Source organism: Pseudochaenichthys georgianus, chromosome 9 (assembly GCF_902827115.2).
Source record: "Pseudochaenichthys georgianus chromosome 9, fPseGeo1.2, whole genome shotgun sequence".
Lineage (NCBI taxonomy): Eukaryota > Metazoa > Chordata > Actinopteri > Perciformes > Channichthyidae > Pseudochaenichthys > Pseudochaenichthys georgianus.
This window is the reverse complement of record NC_047511.1, coordinates 10,771,777-10,793,802: the sequence shown is the minus strand read 5'-3', so window position 1 is coordinate 10,793,802 and position 22,026 is coordinate 10,771,777. Positions and strand designations below refer to the sequence as shown.

Here is a 22,026-nt window from a genome sequence, read left to right as displayed (position 1 = left end):
TTTTCTACATTTCTGTGTTTGTGTGTTTGTTTGGCAAAATAACCAAGCCACTGATGATATTAAGCCATGATGTTGAATATTAAAATGTTTAGTGACATTAATCGCTGGAGACACTTGACTAATAGGTATTCTTATGTGGGGAATTCAATGTTCAATGTTTCAATTCAATGTTTCAATTCAATGTTTTTGGACAGGCTTCTGTTTCTTGGACACAAATTAAAAAATAGTTTTCATTATAAATGTTTATTCAGAGTGGATATAACTAATTCTGTAAAATCTTTAAAAAGAGAAAAAGGGAATGACATGTGTGGTTAGTTTTTTTTTCTCCAATAGTCCACAGTTTGATAAATACAATGTCCCCTGTGCACTGCTCAGAATACACCAGGATGCTTGACAGGCACTTCTCCTGTAAGCATGTGGACGTATCATATGATAAGGTGGACTAAAGCCTATAAATACGGCTGTGTGTGTCCCGGTGAGGCAGTGCTTAAACTCTGCTGCACCACCTGATGATCCCTGCAGCCTGAAGCCCACCGTCCTGCCTTCAACGTCCTTATGTCGGTAAAACTCTTCTTCTATGGAAATAAAGCGCCGTTTTATCCAAGTTTATTTATGTATAACATCATCTCACCCTCGATATATTAAAAAACGATGTCTCCCTGTGCGTAAAATGCCGCGCTCAGTGCGTCCTGGCGCGGACGATTCCTTGGAAAATGTGCGGGGTCAGTCGCGTTTCCTTCACGCCCCGCTGCTGTGGATCGGTGCTCAGCAGGAGTGGCATCTCGGCGACAAAATCCGAATGAAAGAGCGTCCTTTAGAGCTCAGGCATGCATCGAGTAGTGAGATCATTGGCGTTATAAATATCCCGGTGCCAGCAGAACAACTCCAGCTCCTGCAGCCGGGGTAATGCTCAGGAGCGCTGCACGCGTGTGTGCGCACGGTTCGCGGTGCCCAGACCTCAGGAGCGACACCAAAAATGCTCGGAGTGGCATAGCGGGTGTCTCCTGTTTGGAAGAATGAATGTTCCTCTTTACCTTCTGACCGTCGCCCACTTGATTTGCGCCGCCGCCGGAGCAGAGCACGTCTCTTTGGAGCGCCAACTTCTGGAGGAGGGGATCAGTTCGGGACGCAGGACTTGCAGGCTCTACTGTAGGGTTGGCATCGGCTTCCATCTCCAGATTCATCCCGACGGCAGAGTCAACGGCAGCCATGAGCCCAACCAGCTGAGTAAGTCACTCCAGTTGCTCCACGGTGCACACAAACAACTGAACTACTAAATTATAAAACGTCTGACGCGCAGATGAGTCCTGTGCGTCCCGCTGAGAATGCGCACTAGGAGTTTCATTCCCTTATCCGCTCGGAATGATTCCATGAGTTTTTATTTATTTTAGATATCATGACTGGAGGTTGTTACAATAGTGATTTACACAGGAAGAGTGTAAGGTCCGCACACCTAAACTTAGGCTGCCTGACCCTGTGAAATATCTGAGCAGCGAGCTTCTGGTTGACGAGCCTTGTTTGTGTCTCTCTGGGATGTTGGCAGGTAGACTATTTGTGGAAGTAACAGGTGCAGCAGGGAGGATGTGTTGGATTGCCGACTGTCATCACAACAATGTTACTCCAGATACACTGCAAAAAACATTGACTGTAAAACAATTATATTTTATTATTATTATCATTACTATAATTATTATCATTATTATTATTGTCTTACTTAATCCTCAAACTGTTTGCCATCAAAAACTTGTAAACAATGTTTTTTTGCTTATGGTGCAAATTCAATAATTATACTTTTTTCAATGACACAATGAGGAATTATTTGTCTTGAAGTTAACATTTTAATGATTTTTCGAATGTTTTATCTAGCTGATTTGAAGGAAATAAGGTTTTTGAGGTAAAAACAACAACATTGAGATAGGCTACAGTGTAAATAATAGCAAATGCATAGTGCCCAGTGTCTCTCCGTGTCCAGTTATTCAAGCGCCATACTGGATTTTTGAGGCTCATACAATTATTACTAATGGGAAGTTTGACAGTATACTGTATGGCACGCTTTTCTGCACATGATCTCACATGAGCAATATAATGTATTTGCACGGATTTATCGGTCAATTGATGTACTTCCAGTACAAATTTAATTTAAAACATGGGTGTGAAGCAAAATAAACTCCTTTCTTAAAGCCAGTGACAAAAACTTAAAATAAGGCAGATTATTCAAAATATGTTTATGATGACATTTTAATCATTATCGCTTTGGATATCAACATGAGTTGGGACTGAAAACACTTTTTGAAAGTCAAAGTCAGCTGCTTTCAAATGCCAAAGGTTCAATTTTGCTGTGTGAGAATCTAATGGCCAGAAGAATAAAGTCATAAATCTTTTTCTTTCTTTTTTTTACTGCACCATCAGACCCCTCGTCGCTCCTCCAAACAGCCGAAGCTCACCGTGAAAGTGCACTTGTGCCTCCATTTCATGGTCCCCTTTAGAAGAGTTGTCAGGTTACATAGATTTCAACACGACAGCCATGTGGCTTTGAATCCTTCCTGACAGCACCGGAGACGAGCAGCAGACTGGGCGTCTTGCTCAAAGTATAGTTAATACAAGATTCAGTTACTGCAGAGAAAAAAACGTCTAGGACAACAAGTATGTTCTTTTATTATAACTTTCGTTCTGGGATACTTGACGCTTGATGCTTACTATATTCCGTTAATGATGATTCCCAGAACAAATGACCATATCTTCCCTTCTAAAAGGGTTACATTAATAATCTTTTTTCTCAAAGCAAGCTTACACCTGTGAGTTGGATGTAGAAGTGTCAGAATCAATATAGATGTTTTAATTGTAAAGTAAATTCAGATTGAACACAGTAAAAAAATGTAAATTATTGTGTCCGTCCAAAAAAAATAATTACTTATAGTGAAAACCACCCTTGAATGATGGGATGGTAGACTAAAAGCTTTAGGAATCCAAACTACAACATATAATAAATACCCTGTATAGCATTGATGCAAAACAATTGAAATTTGACCTTTTTAGAGAGATTTAGCAAAAAAAACACTTCTGGGGTCATTTGGGTGGATTTTTCCATATCTCTGGCCCCCCTTGCTCGATTTTGCTGATTGATATCTCTTTCTAACCGTCAGAGCCAATGAAATCGAGGGGAACTCCCACAAACTCCTTATTTGGTGTGTGTGTGAGAATGACGCATAGCCAAAACCGGAAGCTGCGATAACTCTGGTGGCTACCATTAGCAGCTAACTTTTACTTTTACTAATTATGAATTATAAATAATTTTTTCAAATCCACAGAAACATTATCAACCTATGGATTAACCGATTCAGCCGCGTTTTTTCTCGTTTGAATGCCATTGAACAAGTCTTTTGATACGGTGAGACGATCTCCCGTAAAAGCTACGTAAAGGTACGTGTTGTGATGTCTGTGTTTGCTTCCCCTAATAATAATAATATATATAATTTATATAGCGCTTCTCATCTGCCAAGACAAATCTCGAAGTGCTTCACAACAAGGGATACTGATACGCTTTGAGATAAAAGACAAATAATTGTAATAATAATAAGAAATCAAAAAATAAAATATAAAATAGAGTACAAAAATAAAAGTCGGAGATAGCGATAAAAATGGCAGTACTCCAGGTGTACCGTGTCGCGAGTTCGGATCACTCATTGATGATACTATACCTAAATAATCTGTGGAACCTCAGCTTTAATTGGATATATTGTATGTGCAGCTACAGGGGTCATTTAGATGCTTCTTATGACACTTGTGTTTTGTTTTGGTAAAAATGGTTTGTATCGTCAGAAAAAAGCCGAGGGTGGCTTTGGGGCTTAACAGTTAATAAGACCCACTGGTTTGCATTTCCAAGAAAGACTGTAACATCACAAAAGTGTTGTTTTTATACATTTTTGAAAAACAGCCATAAGAAACAGATTGTTTTGTAATGAACACATGTTAAAAAAAATTTATTCTGATTCTTCTCACCACAAAATGTCTGCTTTAGGCAACTAAAAATCCCTTTTAAGGAAACATTCTGTCAAGGCAATGGGTTAAGTTAAGTTTGTGAAAGGCAAATGTTTTATTTTCTTTGCAATACACACTACAAACTCCGACATAACTTATTTCTTTGGCAGCAAATGTCGCTATTAAACATAGATGGACGTTCAAATGATCTGCATATGACTTAATTTAGAAGGTGAAGTAGTTTTGGGAAATGTAGCTGGACTTTGAGCCACTGAACAGTTTTTCTAGAGCGTTAGCGATAGCAGTCACCTAGGGAGAGGGTCTCACTTGTACGTTGTGTACATCGTACCCACTAACCCTTCTGTGGCTCAAACTGCTGATCCTGCCTCTGTGAAGTCTAGACCGCTAGTGTTAGTATGAAAAGTAGTGTCATGTGAACCACTGACCGGTTTGTGCTCTCACACAACATTAAAGAAACACTTCACCCACACAATGACCATTTGTATATCAATCACTCCACCCCTGTTACCTTGAATTCTTAAAGTAAGGAGTGGAGCGCCCAGCAAGCACAAGACTGTTTATGTGGAAGTGTATTAAACAGCGACCAATATTATGTGAAATATAATGCTAATTTTCAGGTTCAATTTTGTATGTTGTGCCTCTACTGTCTGTGACATGTTTACATGCTTTAGGGTTCAGAAAGTGATTTATTTTTACTGTCTGTTCTGCAGCACATTTTTTGTGGACAGTGACAAGAGGAGTATCCATGTTCCCAGGGGTTCTTTGTTCTTCACCTATATATATCCTTGTAAAATTATAGAATAAAGAAACCTTTAACATGTGTTATGTTCTCAATGTACATTTGAAAGCAGCCAATTACAGCCTATACTGTTGTTATATAAACTTAATCCCTCCAATTGCAATCGAGGCAGTTTTATTGACGATAGACATTGATATCTCCAGAGTGGCTGAACAGATTTTTACCATTGAATCTGCAATTTAAATCTCCCTTAAATTGTTTGCAATTTAAACTGTGAATATAGCCCTTTTCAATGTCTCACAAAAGAACATAGAACCCCAGGAACATAAGAGACTTTGAATATAGGGATGACCCCTGTAAAAATATACTCTGTCACCCATCAATCATCAGAGCATGTTGTTTGTCCTCCCAGGTGTCCTGGAGCTCTTTGCGGTTTCTCAGGGGGTCATCTGCATCAAAGGGGTCTACAGTAACAAATTCCTGGCCATGAATAAAAGAGGAAGGCTCTACGCCACTGTAAGTATCCCACACGCTTATGTTTGTCACCCTGAACTCCAAAACTCACCCCCAGGGCTCGCATACTGCTGACTGTGCAGGGTCAATAAGTGAGACGTTATTCTTTAGTGACACTAATTTGTTCTAAACAAGTGTTGATTGCAATGTTGGTGTCCAGTCATATTGTTTTTTAAATTGTTAATGTGATACCATCTTGCTAAATGTATTGCTGAAGATTTATTGACAAATTGATTGTTTGGCCATTTGAGGACTCATCTTTAGACATACTATCAACTTTTTTAAAGTTATGGATGTTAGTTAGCCAACGCTTGCCTTTTTCCACATCTGGAAGACACAAAACAACATCACATGTTTTTTAGTAGTCTTTTTGAATAAAAGTGACAGCAGTGTTTTAATTTCACTTAGAACATTTACCCAAGTACTGTAGCCTACTTGTATCTACTTAAATAAACTATAAGAGTTGCTGCTACTGTATACTTCTGCATCACTTTTTAAAGAGGAAATATTATGCACATTTTCAGTTTTTGTATTTTGTGTCTCTACTGTGACTGTAATGTCTCCATGCTTTAAAGTTCAAAAAGCTCTTTATTTTTCTCATACTGCCTGTGCTGCAGCAGCTCTTTTCACCCTCTGTCTGAAACCAGATCCCAGTCTGCTCTGATTGGTTAGCTGGCCGGCTCTGTTGTGATTGGTCAACCGCTTGTGATTGGTCCCGCCCCTTAGTACAATGCGTAGAAGCGCTAGCCAATAGAAGTGCAAGTGTGACTTAGGGAAGTCACTACATAAGTAAACAAAGAAGTCCAATCGAGACTTTTCATGTAGGGGGGAGGGGAGTGTGTGGGAGAGAAACTCCCTCTGGAGGACGTTGGGATTTTGGCTTTTGCATTTTACATCCAAAAAAACCCATAAAGTTTATTGGGCCACTTTTATGAGAGAACTGAATTGAACTTTGGAGTAACTATATGCTGTAAAACCAAAACTAAGGACATAAAAGGGGCTAAAACGCTCCATAGAACTATGCTAGATTACATTTATAATACCAATTCATTGTGAATATAAAAATGTTGAGGATTAGTTCCCATCTCTGGACTGTCATTTTAGAAATTGATGATTATGTCTGACCATGAAGTCATTCACTGTGTTTCACAATAGGGAAAGTGAGAGGGTAATCGTGTCAAGCCCTCAGACAAGCAAACTTTGGCAATTCCAATCCACCCCTTACCCTACCCCTACACACTACCCCTCCATTTGCGCATTCGCGCGGAGGGTCCGCCACATTAAGTGCTGTTCCAAACCAATGAGTGTGGAGGGGGAGTGGGTTATCAAGCCCTCAAACAGCGAGTCTGCATCGGTGCTGACTTCACCTGCTGCCCTGCATGACCGGACTCAATGCTGTGTGTGCCCGTCAGGAAACAAGCTGTTTACAAACAGTTCCTGCAAACATTCACTGATGCATTGCAATGTTAACAACCTCATGATAACCTTATTTTTTCTTTTACTTAGGATCATACGTGTGTTTAGTCATACCTATACATTTTTATTATAAAGTTGTGTATATTTACAGACTGTTGCAAAAACTAAGAAGCTGATAAACATCAGGTTTAAAACTAGAAGAGTTTTAGAAAAAACACAATTAAAGATGTTTGGAGTTTTATTTGAGTTATTTGAGATGCTGATTTAAAACCGTTGTTACATACAGTTACGGCATTTCCTGTTTCTGCCGGAGAGAGGGGAGGCCGTCCCAAAGCTTGCCGCTGTATGGAGTGGGTAGGGTGCGATTTGGAATTGGGCCTTTCTTTGAAGTATATTGACGAAATTACTCAGTAATACATGTTGATCCCAAAGATAAAGAACACATTTCCTTGCTCATATTGTTTTCTTCTGATTTTGATGAACAATTATTTTGTTTTGAGCACACACCCTGCCAGTGTCCATACCTACGGGACCAGCATTTTAATTGAGCCTTGTACTGTGAATCTTCTTCTCATTTGCAGCTCTCTCTGATGCAGCACAGCTAATGTTGGACTCATATACATGGGTTGATTTCTCCATCAAAACCTTGCGGCTATATTTGCCTTATATATTAGTTTGTGCAGCTTTTCATCAATGCCGCATAGCAAAATCCCCAAATCTGACATTACCAAGTCATGGCATACTGCTGTAATCTTTAGCCCCAGTTTCTCAGACTTTGAAATCCCCCCAAACACACAGTAAACCCAAATCTGCCCACAGCAGCTTGGCCTCTCTGCCGTAAGAAGGGGCGATCGGAGGGCCAGCAGCAGCCGGCCGCACCGACCAGTCATCCACGATGAGCCTTGGCAGGAGTATAGATAGAAGCGGCTCCCTATTAGCATGTGTTAATGGGAAGAGCAGATTAAGTCCTGTCTGGGACGGCTGATAATATACAGAGGAGTGAGTCACAAAGTGAAGATCAATATGTCGAGTAAACAATCAGCCAGGCAGGCAACAATCGAAAAGGCCGAGCGTCTGAGAGCTGCTGCGGCTGTGCATGCTGAGCAACAGCGATTTATGCCCCCTCAGCTCCTGGTATTGTTTCTTGAAACCCTGTCAGCGGGGAGCGTCTTTCCTTCAAGTGCATTCTCAGCCTCATCGTTCTGGAAATGAACTAATGCGACTTTGTTCTGTCAACCAGTATGATCAGTTGTTATTCCAGCTTATAAATAGTGATAATTACAAACTCTCTCAGGGTCAAAACACATCCCAAACAAGATTAAAACATGAAAAATTACAGTCATGGATAATCAGAGAACCTAATGCAATGTCCAAAGGCAAACATCTGCATCTACTTCTAGACTGAAAGGTCAATAGGCCTACGTCGTTATTTATGGCTGTTTTTATTGTATCTGCTTGGCTTTATCAGGCTGAACAGTTGATACTGTTAGAAGAAGGGTTGGCTGTTGGCAAGTTCCATAATTTGCCTTTACATATTTTGTCGAGTCACAAGTCATATTTTCAAAACAGATCACACAGGCCTAAACTAAAAGTCAGTTACCAAAATGCCAAATATCAAAATATTTCCATCAAACAATATGTTAAATTGAATATGTTGATTGTATCAAACACATTGTACTAGTAAATAAAAAAACAGCTGTCAATATACACCAGGTCAACCTTAATTTGAACAGTATGCCTGTACCATTTGTTGTTACGCTAGCATTATGTTATCTACGTAAGCATTACGTTAATTTACAGTAATTATGCAAGTCATTTCCATCAGCTGCATAGTTGTTTTCCTTTTGTAATAGTTGGAGATTCGTCATATCTTTTTTGAATAAGATTTGAAAAATGTGGGAACTCAATAAAATCATGTAAACAGAAGATGTTGGCTGTGGCTAGCTAAGCTAGCTAATACTAGGTTGCAGCTTCTAGTCTAGCTACCGAGCAGACCAATCTGTTGCAGGTCTATGCTACCACAATGTGTAGTCACAGTTCATTTCTGGGGAGGTGCATGTCAGGCTACAGTGTAGAAGATTAAACTCAGAAGTCTACTCAAGGGTATGTCAGCATGAAGGAATCTTGCTAGGCTGAATTAAAACCTACATTGTTTTTTGTGTTAACATATTTTTAGATTGAGAATGCAGTGATCTCATTGTCAGAGTTGCTAGATTCATATAACCGCTAAATGTATCGGTGGATAGGGTTTGCTTAAAATTCCATAAATGTAGGATAACTGTTTGGAAGTCTACCATAACGTTTATTAAGAGACCTATTATGCCTTTTGGGGTTTCCCTTTCCTGTAGTGTGTTATATGGGTTTGTATGCATGCACATGGTTTAGACATCACTATGTAACACTCAGGCTTCTATTTCATTGAAATATTGGCTAGCACTCCACATTGAAACATGTCACAGTAAAGGCAAAAAATACAAATATGAACTCTGAAAATGGGCATAATAGGGCCCCTTTAAGATGTTGTTGTTTTTGCTATTTAACATATGGCAGCCTCCACAGGCTGATTCCAGACTTTTGACATTTTTAAATCATCATAGACATTGTTTTAGGTGAAGTAAATGGAAGTTCACTTTAATCAAAGCACCCAGCTTTACTACTTAGGCCTACTATAGATATCTAGCTCTCTGAGAGGCTAGATCTATGGCTTCAACCGGTGCTGTCAGAGCTTATTTTTGCCTTCGGAGCAGCTCTGCCTCAGAAAAATATTTGTATAACTAAAACTCCAATCTGTGTCTATGCTGCACTGTGATTTAACTGCCTTGATGATTTGGGGTGGATGTAAACCTCTGGGGCCACAGACAGGCTTGGGCCTCATGTCAGGGTGTCAGGTGGCACGCTGAACCTTATCTTGTTGCATCGTCGGTCATATCTAATCATTTAGATGTTTTCACAGTGGCAATTTATTAGCTGTATAATAGGCGAGGGGACAGATGCACATTGCTCTGCACGACTTGCTCAGCATGCCATCACAAACATAATTGTGTGAGAGGTGAAAGGGTCAACTGCATTTGTTGAACAAACAGTGACAGAGTTATGGACAGAGAGATAGAGAGAGAGTAGAGAGAGATAAAAATGCACCCACTTCATTGTTGAATTTGTGTTGTATATGTTTCCTTTGCATCTATGATGTATTTCTGAAGACATATTTTATTTCTGATTGGGAAGTGTATCCATTGCCTAACAGTTCATTGAAATCCCAGTTTCTTAAATTAGTTATATCTGGTGTATTCTTTGTTTACCATTGACATTTTAGATTTTAAGTTGAATAATAATGAATTATTAATCATTAATAATAATAATAATAATTGGAAATACTCACTGTGAAATTAACCATTGATTTTTGCACAACACATTGTTTTGTTTGGTTTTCGTTTATTTTTGAGGGAAAAGGGAAACCTCACCAGTTATTCTGCGTAACCAGCTATCACTAAGTAGCTGTTGTGATGCTAACTTTGTTATTTACTCAATCTCTTGGAGGAAAAAACAACAGCGAATGCCTCAATGTACAACAAGCTAAGCTCACAAACCGGCTATGTTGAGCTCATACAGCAATTCCTGCTAGTTAGTGCTAATGTATAAAACACATATTAAATCACTTTATTTTTCACATGAAATCATAATATTAAAATGTAAAACTAGTGAAGTTAAATCCTTTCAGCTGGTTACATTTCATTCAAAACCATACTCCTCATCTTTTTTTCTTGCCTTATGATCTTTGGAATCATAATAAGAAGTTATAAAAACAGCACTGTGGTTGAATTGCGCTGTCCGGTTTTCGAGGACTCAGCCAAACTATAGTGAAACAGGACATAATCAGTTCCTGATATCCTTTATAAACTGTTGTGGAACGGGTTGAGAAAATGTGTAACTTTCCACCTCTGTTCTAAGTACAGCTTACCCCGAGGATCATGGGAAAGGTCCCTTTAAAAGAGTGTGACCAATCCAGAAGGGCAAGTGCCAGGTTAAACAGCTGTACAAGCATTATGATTTTAACAATAAGATCTCTGGAATCTGTCCGTAGCCATTAAATCCTATGAAACACAGCAGGACCCAAAGCCTGGTATGCATGTGTGTGTGTGTGTGTGTGTGTGTGTGTGTGTGTGTGTGTGTGTGTGTGTGTGTGTGTGTGTGTGTGTGTGTGTGTGTGTGTGTGTGTGTGTGTGTGTGTGTGTGTGTGTGTGTGTGTGTGTGTGTGTGTGTGTGTGTGTGTGTGTGTGTGTGTGTGTGTGTGTGTTTGTAAGGGAGAGAGTACATTCATACATGCTCCAATGGATTTGTTTCCAGATGTGTAATTCCATGACTGGTACCAGAGCCGGTATGTATGTTGCTCAAATGTAGTGTTCTGTTAAATCATTGCAATCCACCCATAGCAATGACTCCGGAATTCTGTTCAATTTTTCTAATCATCTCTAAAAAAAACAGCCAAAAGGTACACGTTGGTCACTTTGAATAACTTAAATGTTGATACACTTCTGCAGCGGCCGCAGTGCACTCTCTGGTGACTGGCATGTTTACCGAACGCTGTAATGGCATCATTTTCTGCTATGCTGCACTCTTCAGCAAGGCAGAACAGAAGTTTGTTTTATTTCAGAATGGCAGGAGGTTATACAAGGAAGTCATACTGCATCAAGAAGCAGGCATCCCGGGTACATGTCAACGTTTCCCACCCAAGATATTTTTAGGCATACAATGGGAACATCCAATGAATATCTGCATTTCCATTTCTGAAATGTAGTATAGCAGAGTGTAAAGTGTTGTCTTTATATTTTTACCAAGCACATACAGTGAAAACCTCAGTGATCACTCTTGATCATTTTAAACAGATTTTTGTTATTAGCAAATGTGTTTCTTATTCTTTATTTCTTATGAATATTACAATTATTAGAATGTTTGTATTACATGCATATAAAACAAAGAATCAGCTATGGTATTTACCTCATTTTAAAGACTGTATCAAAATAAAATATACCGGTTTAAATGAATGATTATGAAAAATACAAAATGTATAATACAAAAATGTAGCTTATATACAAATATAGCTTGGAGTTGGTTCCGGTGCATTTTGACATTTTTCTCAAGTCTAAAAATAATGCGTACCTGCTTTTAAAACAAATATTTACACAACAAAGTCTCTACATATAAACATTTTAGTTTTACGGTATCTTAAAGCAAACAAACAAATGTTTCAGAACAGTTTGGTAGAGGAATTTTGGATTGATAAACAATTTATTTCAGTTTGATTAAACCTATTAGTGTGCAACTCGATTTTGACAGGAAAGCAACTGGAGACTTCTAGAATTGTGTGAGTAACATTCTGTTTTTAGACTTCTCTGTTTCAGTGTGTGTACTCTGTATCAATGCTCTGTAGTTGATCTGACTGAAATTGTGATTTTAAATCTCAAAACCGCTACAGTATCTGTCAGGCAAAAACTTGGGACAGGTAATTTGACTGAAAACCTTAAAACTGAACTAACTGACTGCTAGGGTTAACTTTGATTTAAACATTTGTAGAATACTAAGAGCTTTATGGAGTAGGTGTAACTGTATTAAGGGTTAAACTCATAACTTTATAACTTAGGGTTTAATATAATTGACTTAAAAGACAATAACAAGTCAAGTCAGGAGGAAGCCAGTCTCGATTTCCTTTTGAGGGCCACCAGCTGCAGAGAGTTAAATAATTAAAGGGACATGGCCCCACAGCTGTGAGAACTCAGCAATCAGGTGTCCATTTTAGGTAGCACTTTCCTGGAGCGTCAGACAGGCTAAGACATTAGAGTCCTGCGGGAGTCACGAGGGAGGCAAATCCTACTTTGATTGAGCTAAGTATCGCTGGTGTTTTATTTTATTTGGTTGTTTAGCCCCTCATGCTATAATCATGTGTATTTTCTCCATTCCTGTTTATTAGTGATGGCGAGATGAAGCCTTATGAAGCTTTGAAGCTTTCGAGACAATTGGTTCGCAAAAGGGTTCATCTCGTGAGGCTTCATCATGGGCTTCATTTGAACACAAACCCCCTGCTGGTCAAAGTGTGTAAAACAGGCAGATTGGACATCTCAACAGTGTGCTCAATCTCATACCGAGTCCCCAATTAGTAAAGCCTTAGAATAACTCTAAACAACGAACATTAAATCATATTTTCATGTTAACAATATTGTATGTATTCCAGTTTAATGATTGTGATTGAAAAGCCTAAGCAGGCTGGTAAACATTGCAAAGAGGGATTTGTATTCCTTAATAATATTCATAAACTTGTTGTAGCCTGAGAAAGGCTAAACCATATCAAAGAATACATTTATTAACTACATTATCTCATTTAGCTGTAGCTTTTATAAACAACAAAAAAATACGTATTGTTCAGTCGTTGAACCAGGGACCCTGCGGTCATGAGTCAACTGCTTTCCAGCTGAGCCACAGCACACACACTAAAGCTCCCTGAAAACACTGCAATATATGTATTCCTGTATTTATTGATGTTTTTATTGATGTTTTTATTCATACATTTATTTATGCTTGCATCCATTTATACTTATGACATGTTCCGACCTCTATATAAGTGCGGGTCTGAACTCTCTTAATTCCATCGTGTCACCGGGCCCGGGTACAGGAGGGGTAATATGGTTCTTGTTATACATCCATGGGTATTATGAGCGTTGTGGTTCAACGGTTTAACCGATCTGAATCACTTCGTGAAGCAGTCACGTGGTATCGACAGGCAGCGAGGCTTCGTTTGTCATCGATGACGTCACTGGCCCAAAACGATACAAGCCTCGATACATGCTTCACAAAAAGCTTCGGGGATTACTCGACACACGCTCCGAAGCCTCGGCGCAATACGTAACATCACTACTGTTTATGTGTCTTCTCGCAATTATCACTGGCCCCGTGTATCTCCTAATCGATATAACCGGCCTGCTCTCGTCTATCCCACATGCTCCACTGAGATCCAACATCTAGTTTCAGGCGGCCTGTGGAACTGCCAGTCAGCTGTTCCTAAGGCTGACTTAATCTCTGGCTACGCTTCCCTGCAGTCTCTGGATTTCCTCGCTCTCACTGAGACGTGGATTACTCCATCCAACACATCCACCCCAGCAGCTCTCTCCACAGCATATTCCTTCTACCATACACCCAGACCCACTGGCAGAGGAGGTGGCACTGGTCTCCTGCTCTCTCCCAAATGGAGCTTTTCCCTCTTCAAGCTACCTAACTTCGCTCCTTCCACCTTTAAATTCCATGCCGTCACAGTAACCCATCCTATACAATTAACCATTGTTGTTCTCTACCGTCCACCAGGCGCCTTGGGGGACTTCTTGGAGGAATTGGATAATCTCCTCTCACACATCCCTGAAACTGGCCCTCCCGCTGTACTTCTCGGAGACTTCAACCTCCAGACAGGGAAGATAGACGAACTAACATCTCTGTTAACCGCCTTTGCTTTCTCACTGTCTCCGTCCCCACCAACTCATAAAGCCGGCAATGTCCTTGATCTCATATTCTCAAGGAACTGCACTACTTCTAACCTCTCTGTAAACCCGCTCCACACATCCGATCACTTCTTCATTTCATTCTCTCTACCCCTTTCCAAACATAACAAACTAATCTCTTCTCATCCTGCACCTGTCCGCCGTAACCTTCGTTCCCTCTCCCCCTCTACCTTTGCCTCATCGTTGCTCTCAGCCCTCCCTTCCTCTAACTCGTTCCAATTGCTGCCTCCAAACTCTGCTGCAGAAACTCTCCTCTCTACTCTCTCATCCTCTCTGGACTCTCTCTGTCCTCTCACATCTCGGCAGGCTCGTCAGTCCCCTCCTGCTCCCTGGCTAAATGATGCACTGCGTGCTAATAGAACCGTCCTTCGGGCAGCAGAGCGGAAATGGTGGAAATCCAAACACCGTGACGACCTCCTAACCTATCAGGCTCTCCTCTCCTCTTTCTCTGCTTCGATCTCTCAGGCAAAAAGCACTTTCTTTCAAGATAAGATCCAATCTTCCTATTCCAATCCCAAACAACTATTTCCCCATCTTCTTCTCCCTCCTGGACCCCCCCCCCCAAAGCCCCTTCCCCCTCCTCCCTTCTGTCAAGCGACTTTGTTAACCACTTTGAAAAAAAGGTTACTCACCGCTGGGTCACCAGACCCTCCTTTCACCCACACACTAACTCCTTTTCCCCTCTCTCTCCAAGTGAGGTTCTTACCCTCATTACCTCTGCCCGCCCTACCACCTGTCCTCTGGACCCTATCCCTTCAAACCTCCTTCAGACTATCGCTCCTGATATTCTACCGTTTCTCACCCATTTCATCAACACTTCTCTAACTTCTGGTCACTTTCCAAACAGTCTCAAGGAGGCAAGAGTAAACCCTCTCCTAAAGAAACCCACTCTCAACCCGTCTGATGTTATAAACTACAGGCCTGTCTCTCTCCTCCCGTTCCTCCCTAAAACACTTGAACGCGCTGTCTTTAGACAACTCTCCTGCTATCTCCATCAGAACAACCTTCTGGATCCGCACCAGTCTGGTTTCAAGGCAGGTCACTCCACAGAAACTGCCCTCCTTGCTGTCACTGAGGAACTGCACACTGCGAAAGCAGCCTCCCTCTCCTCTGTCATCATCCTTTTGGACCTGTCTGCTGCATTCTATACGGTGAATCATAAGATCCTCCTTCGCACTCTCCAAGAACTTGGAGTTTCAGGCTCTGCACTTTCCCTCCTCACCTCATACCTCAAAAACCGCACCTACAGGGTTACTTGGAGAGGGTCCGAGTCCGACCCTTGTCAATTAACTACAGGAGTCCCTCAGGGCTCTGTTCTTGGTCCCCTCCTCTTCTCCTTGTATACAAACTCGCTTGGATCAGTCATTAACCCGCATGGTTTTTCATACCACTGCTACGCTGACGACACCCAATTAATTCTGTCCTTTCCCCGCTCAGAGACCCAGGTCGTCGCACGCATTTCTGCTTGTCTAGCTGACATCTCTCAGTGGATGTCTGATCATCACCTCAAGCTCAACCTTGACAAAACTGAACTGCTTTTCCTTCCGGGAAAAGATTGTCCCACTCTTGACCTAACAATCAACATCGGCACCTCTGTCGTTTCCCCGACTCAGACTACAAGAAATCTGGGTGTGACCCTAGATAACAACCTGTCCTTCACTGCAAACATCGCTGCTACAACCCGCTGCTGCAGATACACGCTTTACAACATCAGGAGGATGCGTCCCCAGCTGACCTAGAAAGCGACACAGGTTCTGGTCCAGGCTCTCGTCATCTCACGCCTAGACTACTGCAACTCCCTTCTGGCTGGTCTACCTGCATGTGCCATCCGACCTCTGCAGCTCATCCAGAATGCAGCTGCTCGTCTGGTCTTCAACCTTCCTAAATTCTCCCACACCACGCCGCTCCTCCGCTCCCTCCACTGGCTTCCGATAACTGCTAGAATCCACTTCAAGACAATGGTACTTGCATACCATGCTGCGAATGGATCTGGCCCTTCCTACATCCAGGACATGGTTAAATTGTACACCCCAGCACTCCGCTCTGCATCAACCAAACGGCTCACTGCACCATCACTGCGAAGGGGACCCAAGTTCCCATCAGCAAAAACACGTGGGTTTGCTATCCTGGCTCCAAAATGGTACAATGAGCTCCCCATTGACATCAGGACGGCAGATAGCTTACACACCTTCCGACGCTGACTGAAAACTCATCTCTTTCGACTCCACTTCGAGCGATAGAACTATTAACAAAGCACTTATATACTAATAAAGGGCTGGCTTATCTAAAGCCAGTTGAGTAGCACTTGAAATGTGTTTGCTCTATGAAGCCTGATGTACTTATATGATTCTGTTTTCTTCAAGTTTGTATTTTGTTAGTCGAACACACTTATTGTAAGTCGCTTTGGATAAAAGCGTCAGCTAAATGTAATGGAATGTAATATTACCCAAATATTTCCATTGAAGAGTATCAGAAGAGATGTGGGGAGTATTAAGCCTCTTCAGATAATTATTATGAATCCATTAGAAATGTATAAAATGTAATATCATTTAATTTAATTAACTTCTGTTGACCAGTCAAATATCGGCATTCCACGTAAATAAGAAGTCAGAAAAGACATTGTTCAACCCCAGTCAGAAACAATGATGTGATGTCTTCAATTCCAATTCATTCTTAGAGCAATACCTTTTCAAAAACATCTCCAGAAATATCAAAACTAGGTCTTTAGATCAATGTCATAAAAGCACCAGCTCGTCAGTCTTCATTTAGAAGTACTTCCTGAATGAAGTTAAGACACAGTCCCTAATGAGTTAAGACCAGAACAAAGAACGGTCTGCTGCTGTCAGTCAAAGCATCTCAGAGATAAGGAAAGTCATTTAAATGACTTTGAAACCCAGCCGCAGGATGAAAGACAAATGCTCTGTATTTTGGAGCGGTGTCAGTTTGCAGCAGCTAACGCCATCAGATCACAATCAGAAGATATGTTAACAACACAGGGGCTGTTCAGTGAGAAGTGAGGTTGAGATCAAACTTCATTAGAAATACAATTAATTTTCTTTCTCCCTTTTATTCTTGGTTATTCAACAGCAACAGGTCGCACATCAGTCTTCCATTTCATTTTACAGTGTGTTGCAGTGTTCTTAATATAGTTCGCTATCGGTGTACTTTTTTTAGATTTTTTTGTTTTATATTTTATGTATGCACCATGACATCAAGTCAAATTCCTCGTACGTGTGAACCTACCTGGCAATAAACCCGTTTCTGATTCTGATTCTTCTGATTCTGATTTGGATTTCCTTCTTCATCAGCTATTGTGTGAGAAAGCTGTTAGACATACTTACATTAAAGCTCACCTATTATGCTATATTTGAACAATATATTATAAGGCCATATCTATACAAAACATGTCTCTGAAGTGTTTTGCTCAAAATACCAAACAGATCACCCATTGTAGCCATGCCTCATACCCCTCTATTTCAGCCCTGTTACAACATTGCTGATTCTGAGTCCGGCCCTTTACAGTAAATGTTACCGAGCTGCTGCTGGCCACGCCCCTTTGGAGCTGCTGCTAGCCACGCCCCTTTCGAGCGCAGGAAAACAGAGTTATGTGAAGAGAAGGCTGTCTACCGGCAGAAACTCAGCTAAACGCTGCGGTGATTAAACGCCATATTATGTTCCAAACCCCATCAAGCATTAATTCTGAAACAGTATGGAGTTCCGGCTTCTTTACACATATTCTCTCCAGTACAGCGTTAGCTCAGAGCAATGCTTGCTAATGTAAACACAGACAATCTTACTTCCCAAACATGTCGTGCATTGTTTCTGATACAGCACATAGCTTGACATGTTCTTTCTTCAGTGTTTACCGCTAGAACAGTGCCATTATTTATATATATATATATATACTGTATAACAACTTTACTCTACAAGTCCCGTAGACATCCTGCTGAATACACTGACACACAGCTAGCCGACTGTAAACGGGAGACGATAGGTTGGGACTTGGGGGGGACATTGCCAGGAGTTCAATGTAAAGCCAGCCTACATTTTAGAAATGACGCCAAGTCCACAGAAAATCTTGATCAGCTCCGTTTAACCCCCGTTTTTAGAGATGTGGGTAAGGAGGAAAACAGAGAAGGTTGTATTTTCTGACACTTTGTGAGTCTCCTTTCACACCGGGGACACATATTTATGTATAAAATAAATCAAAAAGTTAATTTTGCATAATAGATGACCTTTAAATGAATTAAAAATAGAAAACCTGTTACAAAGTGAAACAAAGTGTGTATCATATGCGGATGCCCTAGTTCTACTGCAAATCGGAAAGGCTTTAGAGCACACAGTCCCTTACTTTTACACTATATCATCCTATCACCTGTTTTGAGGGATATTTTAAAGGGAAACAAATGACATACACTAAAGTAGACTGGCACTCGGAGAGCTCAGACCTTGGATGTTCCTATTTCCAGAGTCCCAGAGAACTTGATGTATTCATTAAGTTAAAGTCATATGGAAACAACATGATGGAGCACATACAGTACATGTCCCTTTAAAAAAAGTTTCCAAATAATGTGTATCTGCCTATGATTCAGATCTACTCCAAAACGTCACTGTTGTTGCTTGCTCTAATCATTTATACCCTTTCACTAAGTTTCTTGAATATCGGTCCAGTAGTTTTTTGTAATCCAGCCTACAGACAAAACACCAAGCACCTAGAACATTTCAATTGTCTCACAGTAGCAGCAAATGTGCATGAGTGTGTGTGCCCTTTTGTCAGATCAGTATTAACAAGGACATTAAATGTAATCAGTGGGGAGAATCTGGAAGGAGTCAGCTTCCAGATGCTTGTTGGTGTTGGAGGGATAGGAGCCATTACTTGTTCTTACCCCAATTAAAAAACAATTATGAGGCAGCTTACAAGAGCAACTCAGGGTTATGGTAGCAACCAAACAAAGATCCCATATGTTCTGCAGCTGAGCCCTGTTTACACGAGGACAGTTCCAGTATAATGAAGTCAGAACACGTGGAACAATAAAGAAACTAGCAGATTCAAAGGTTTTTTAATCATGTTGATTCAACATGATTTTATTTATTAAAAAAGTACCAATGGCTAGAAATGCAACGACTGCTACATCACTTAAAATGGCGGCAGCACTGATCGAGGTTTGACAGTGCTCCTACCATGTTAGTATTTACTTCCTGTCTGTCTTCTCTTGATTTCTCTGAAATCGAGCACTCTGTCTTTTAACCTCTTTCCTTCTCTTGCCCTGTTTTTCTTTCTTTAATGCGGACAATTTAGCCATCGTGAATCCACAGTTGTGTGCTCTCCACAAATATAAAAGTGAACATTCAAAAAGTATTCCATGGTGCTTTCTGATGGAGAAAACTATTTGTTATCCAGAGCTGGGGTTACAAATGTATTGGACTTCTTGCTGCAGATTGATATTACTGCATATAGTCAGTCCCTTGAGTTGTCTGTTCTCCTAATCAGCGGATTGTTAGCAACAATTAACAACCGCTGGAATGTCTAGATTCACTAATCAGAATCGAGTGTTCAAAGCCGTGTAATAATACCTTATGTTGTCCTTCTTTTGCAGGAATGGTTCACTGATGACTGTAAGTTCAGGGAGCGATTCCAGGAGAACAGCTACAACACTTACGCCTCAGTAATCCACAGGAACCACAGGACTGGTCGCGACTGGTTTGTGGCGCTCAATAAGAGAGGGAAAGCTAAAATGGGCTCCAGTCCCCGGGTTAAATCCCAGCATGTCTCCACTCACTTCCTGCCCAGGGTTGACCTGCATAACAAGAGCGAGCGTGGCTTCACGATCACTGAGAGGAGCAAAGAGAGGAGGAAAACCCCACCGCCACTACCGCCCAAACCTCCACTGGCGAAGGCTGTCCTTCCAAGAACACCCACGAGACGTACGCAGGTCAAATACTGGCCGAAGTATCGGTTTGGATAGGTGTTATTGACTCAGTCTGGGGGACAAAAACCTCATAGACGTTGGACATATGTGACGCGCATCCCCCTAACTGACAATGTTCAATAATCGCATTCAAAACATTCCGGGTATCCATAAAGTGTGTGACAAACCTCAAAGGGCTGCCATGTAAAACACTGAGCTTTCCTTTGTTCAAGCTGTGATCATGGTTGGGGTTTCCACTTAAGTTGATGATGCGCTGTCTTGTTTTATGTTTTAGTATCATCGATCATCAATCATCCATGTCATGTCCTGCATCACTATGTCAGTCATTATTATTATGTGAGGGACTGCACACAAATGTGTTTATGTACTTATTATAATCAACTCAGGGGACTGTCTAAAGAAGATATTGATGGGTTTTAAAAGAAAAACATTTTTGTGCAGTCCCTTAAGTGTGGAAATGATGCACTGAAGTACAATGAGACATGGATTTCGTAAAATGAAAGTTATGTTATGTTGTGTGTGAAGGCTCTTGTTTGACCATACTTATATTAGTACATTTTTATACTATATATAGTACAATTAATACAGCTGATATATTATACTGAAAACAAGATGAGAACTTCTAAACAAGTCCAGAGAAATAAGAGCAGATAAGATGTCGATTTTCGCTTTAAACACAGAATGAGTATGAAAGTGAGACAGTGCTTCAAACATTACTCCTGCCTAAACGCCCCCCCCCCCCAGATTTGAGATAATCAACATTAAAATGAGGACTGGTTCACTGGAGACTCCGAGACAGCTGGGGGATAAAGGAGAACATTTTGTCCATCAAAACATCATTTTAGCAACCGGCTGTCCCCCTGAAAGATCCAGAGTCATGACCTCGCGGCATTCCCCCCAGGAGCAGCGTGCACCGCCGTCACCACAGGGATAAAGATGCCAAGAAAGAGCGGTCACTTGTTTTGGGGAAGGTTGGAGCAGTAGGTGTATCAGATGGCAAGCAGCCGTGGAAGGGCACTAGGGACATCTCTGGGGAGGAGATCAAGACCCTAAACTATAAATTACAATGCTGTCTTTTTATTTAATTGTTTGGATTACGAGCTTGTGGTATCTTTTTTAAGAAGCATTCTAAAAAACTCAAATGGACAATCTGTCACAATACTTTGATTATATTCCGCTGTCAGAACCTGTGTATTAACCTATGTGAAAAAGTACATTATGACACAATATATCTCAAATCCTAAAATATCTGTATTTTTCATATTAGGCCTGTAACAAGAAGAGTAAAAGTATAAAACATGTGTTTATAAACTTTCTATTTAAATTGCAATTATTAGAGCTTGGTTTAAAAAGAACGTTAGGGTAATGAACGTGGCTGATTTTATATCTTTGAACAGTATTCTGTTAAAATGTTATATCCAAACGGTATTTAACAATGTCAAGACAAACCAAGCAAGCAGAAAGCACTCAGAGCTAGAATTCTACTACCTGTCCAGCTGTGGGTTTCATGTCTGTATCACACCATAATGTATATGTTCAAACTGTTACAGTTAAAAATATTATTTATTATAATATATCTGACTTTACTCTGTCGAACGTGCTAATAATCTGCCCATGTTAACATGTATGCCTGTTAAAAAAGGATTTGCAGTGCCCATGATGTATCCAATGCACTGGCTTGGCAAACTAACTGTTAGAAATTAATTAAATAAAGCAAAATTGTAACTTTGGGTCTCAGGTTGGGTTCAGTGTAGTGATTCACATTTGGGCTGGGTCTTAAAGGTGCCCTTTGAGACTTTTGGGGATGTCCCTTTCCTGTAGTGTGTTATATAGTTGTTGTGGATGTAAATGGTCTGCAAAGGCTAAAATCCCCAAAGTTCACGCCACA

General features: G+C 40.7%; 1 protein-coding gene across 1 annotated transcript; it reads left to right on the top strand.

Moving 5' to 3' along the window:
• The first annotated feature begins 702 nt into the window (after positions 1-702).
• Positions 703-21,647, top strand: fgf5 (fibroblast growth factor 5). The gene is made up of 3 exons (XM_034091286.2): positions 703-1,227; positions 5,151-5,254; positions 19,806-21,647. The coding sequence occupies exons 1-3, from the start codon at positions 1,017-1,019 to the stop codon at positions 20,172-20,174; spliced, it is 684 nt and encodes a 227-aa protein (XP_033947177.1). The 5' UTR covers positions 703-1,016; the 3' UTR covers positions 20,175-21,647.
• The last annotated feature ends 379 nt before the right edge of the window (positions 21,648-22,026 follow it).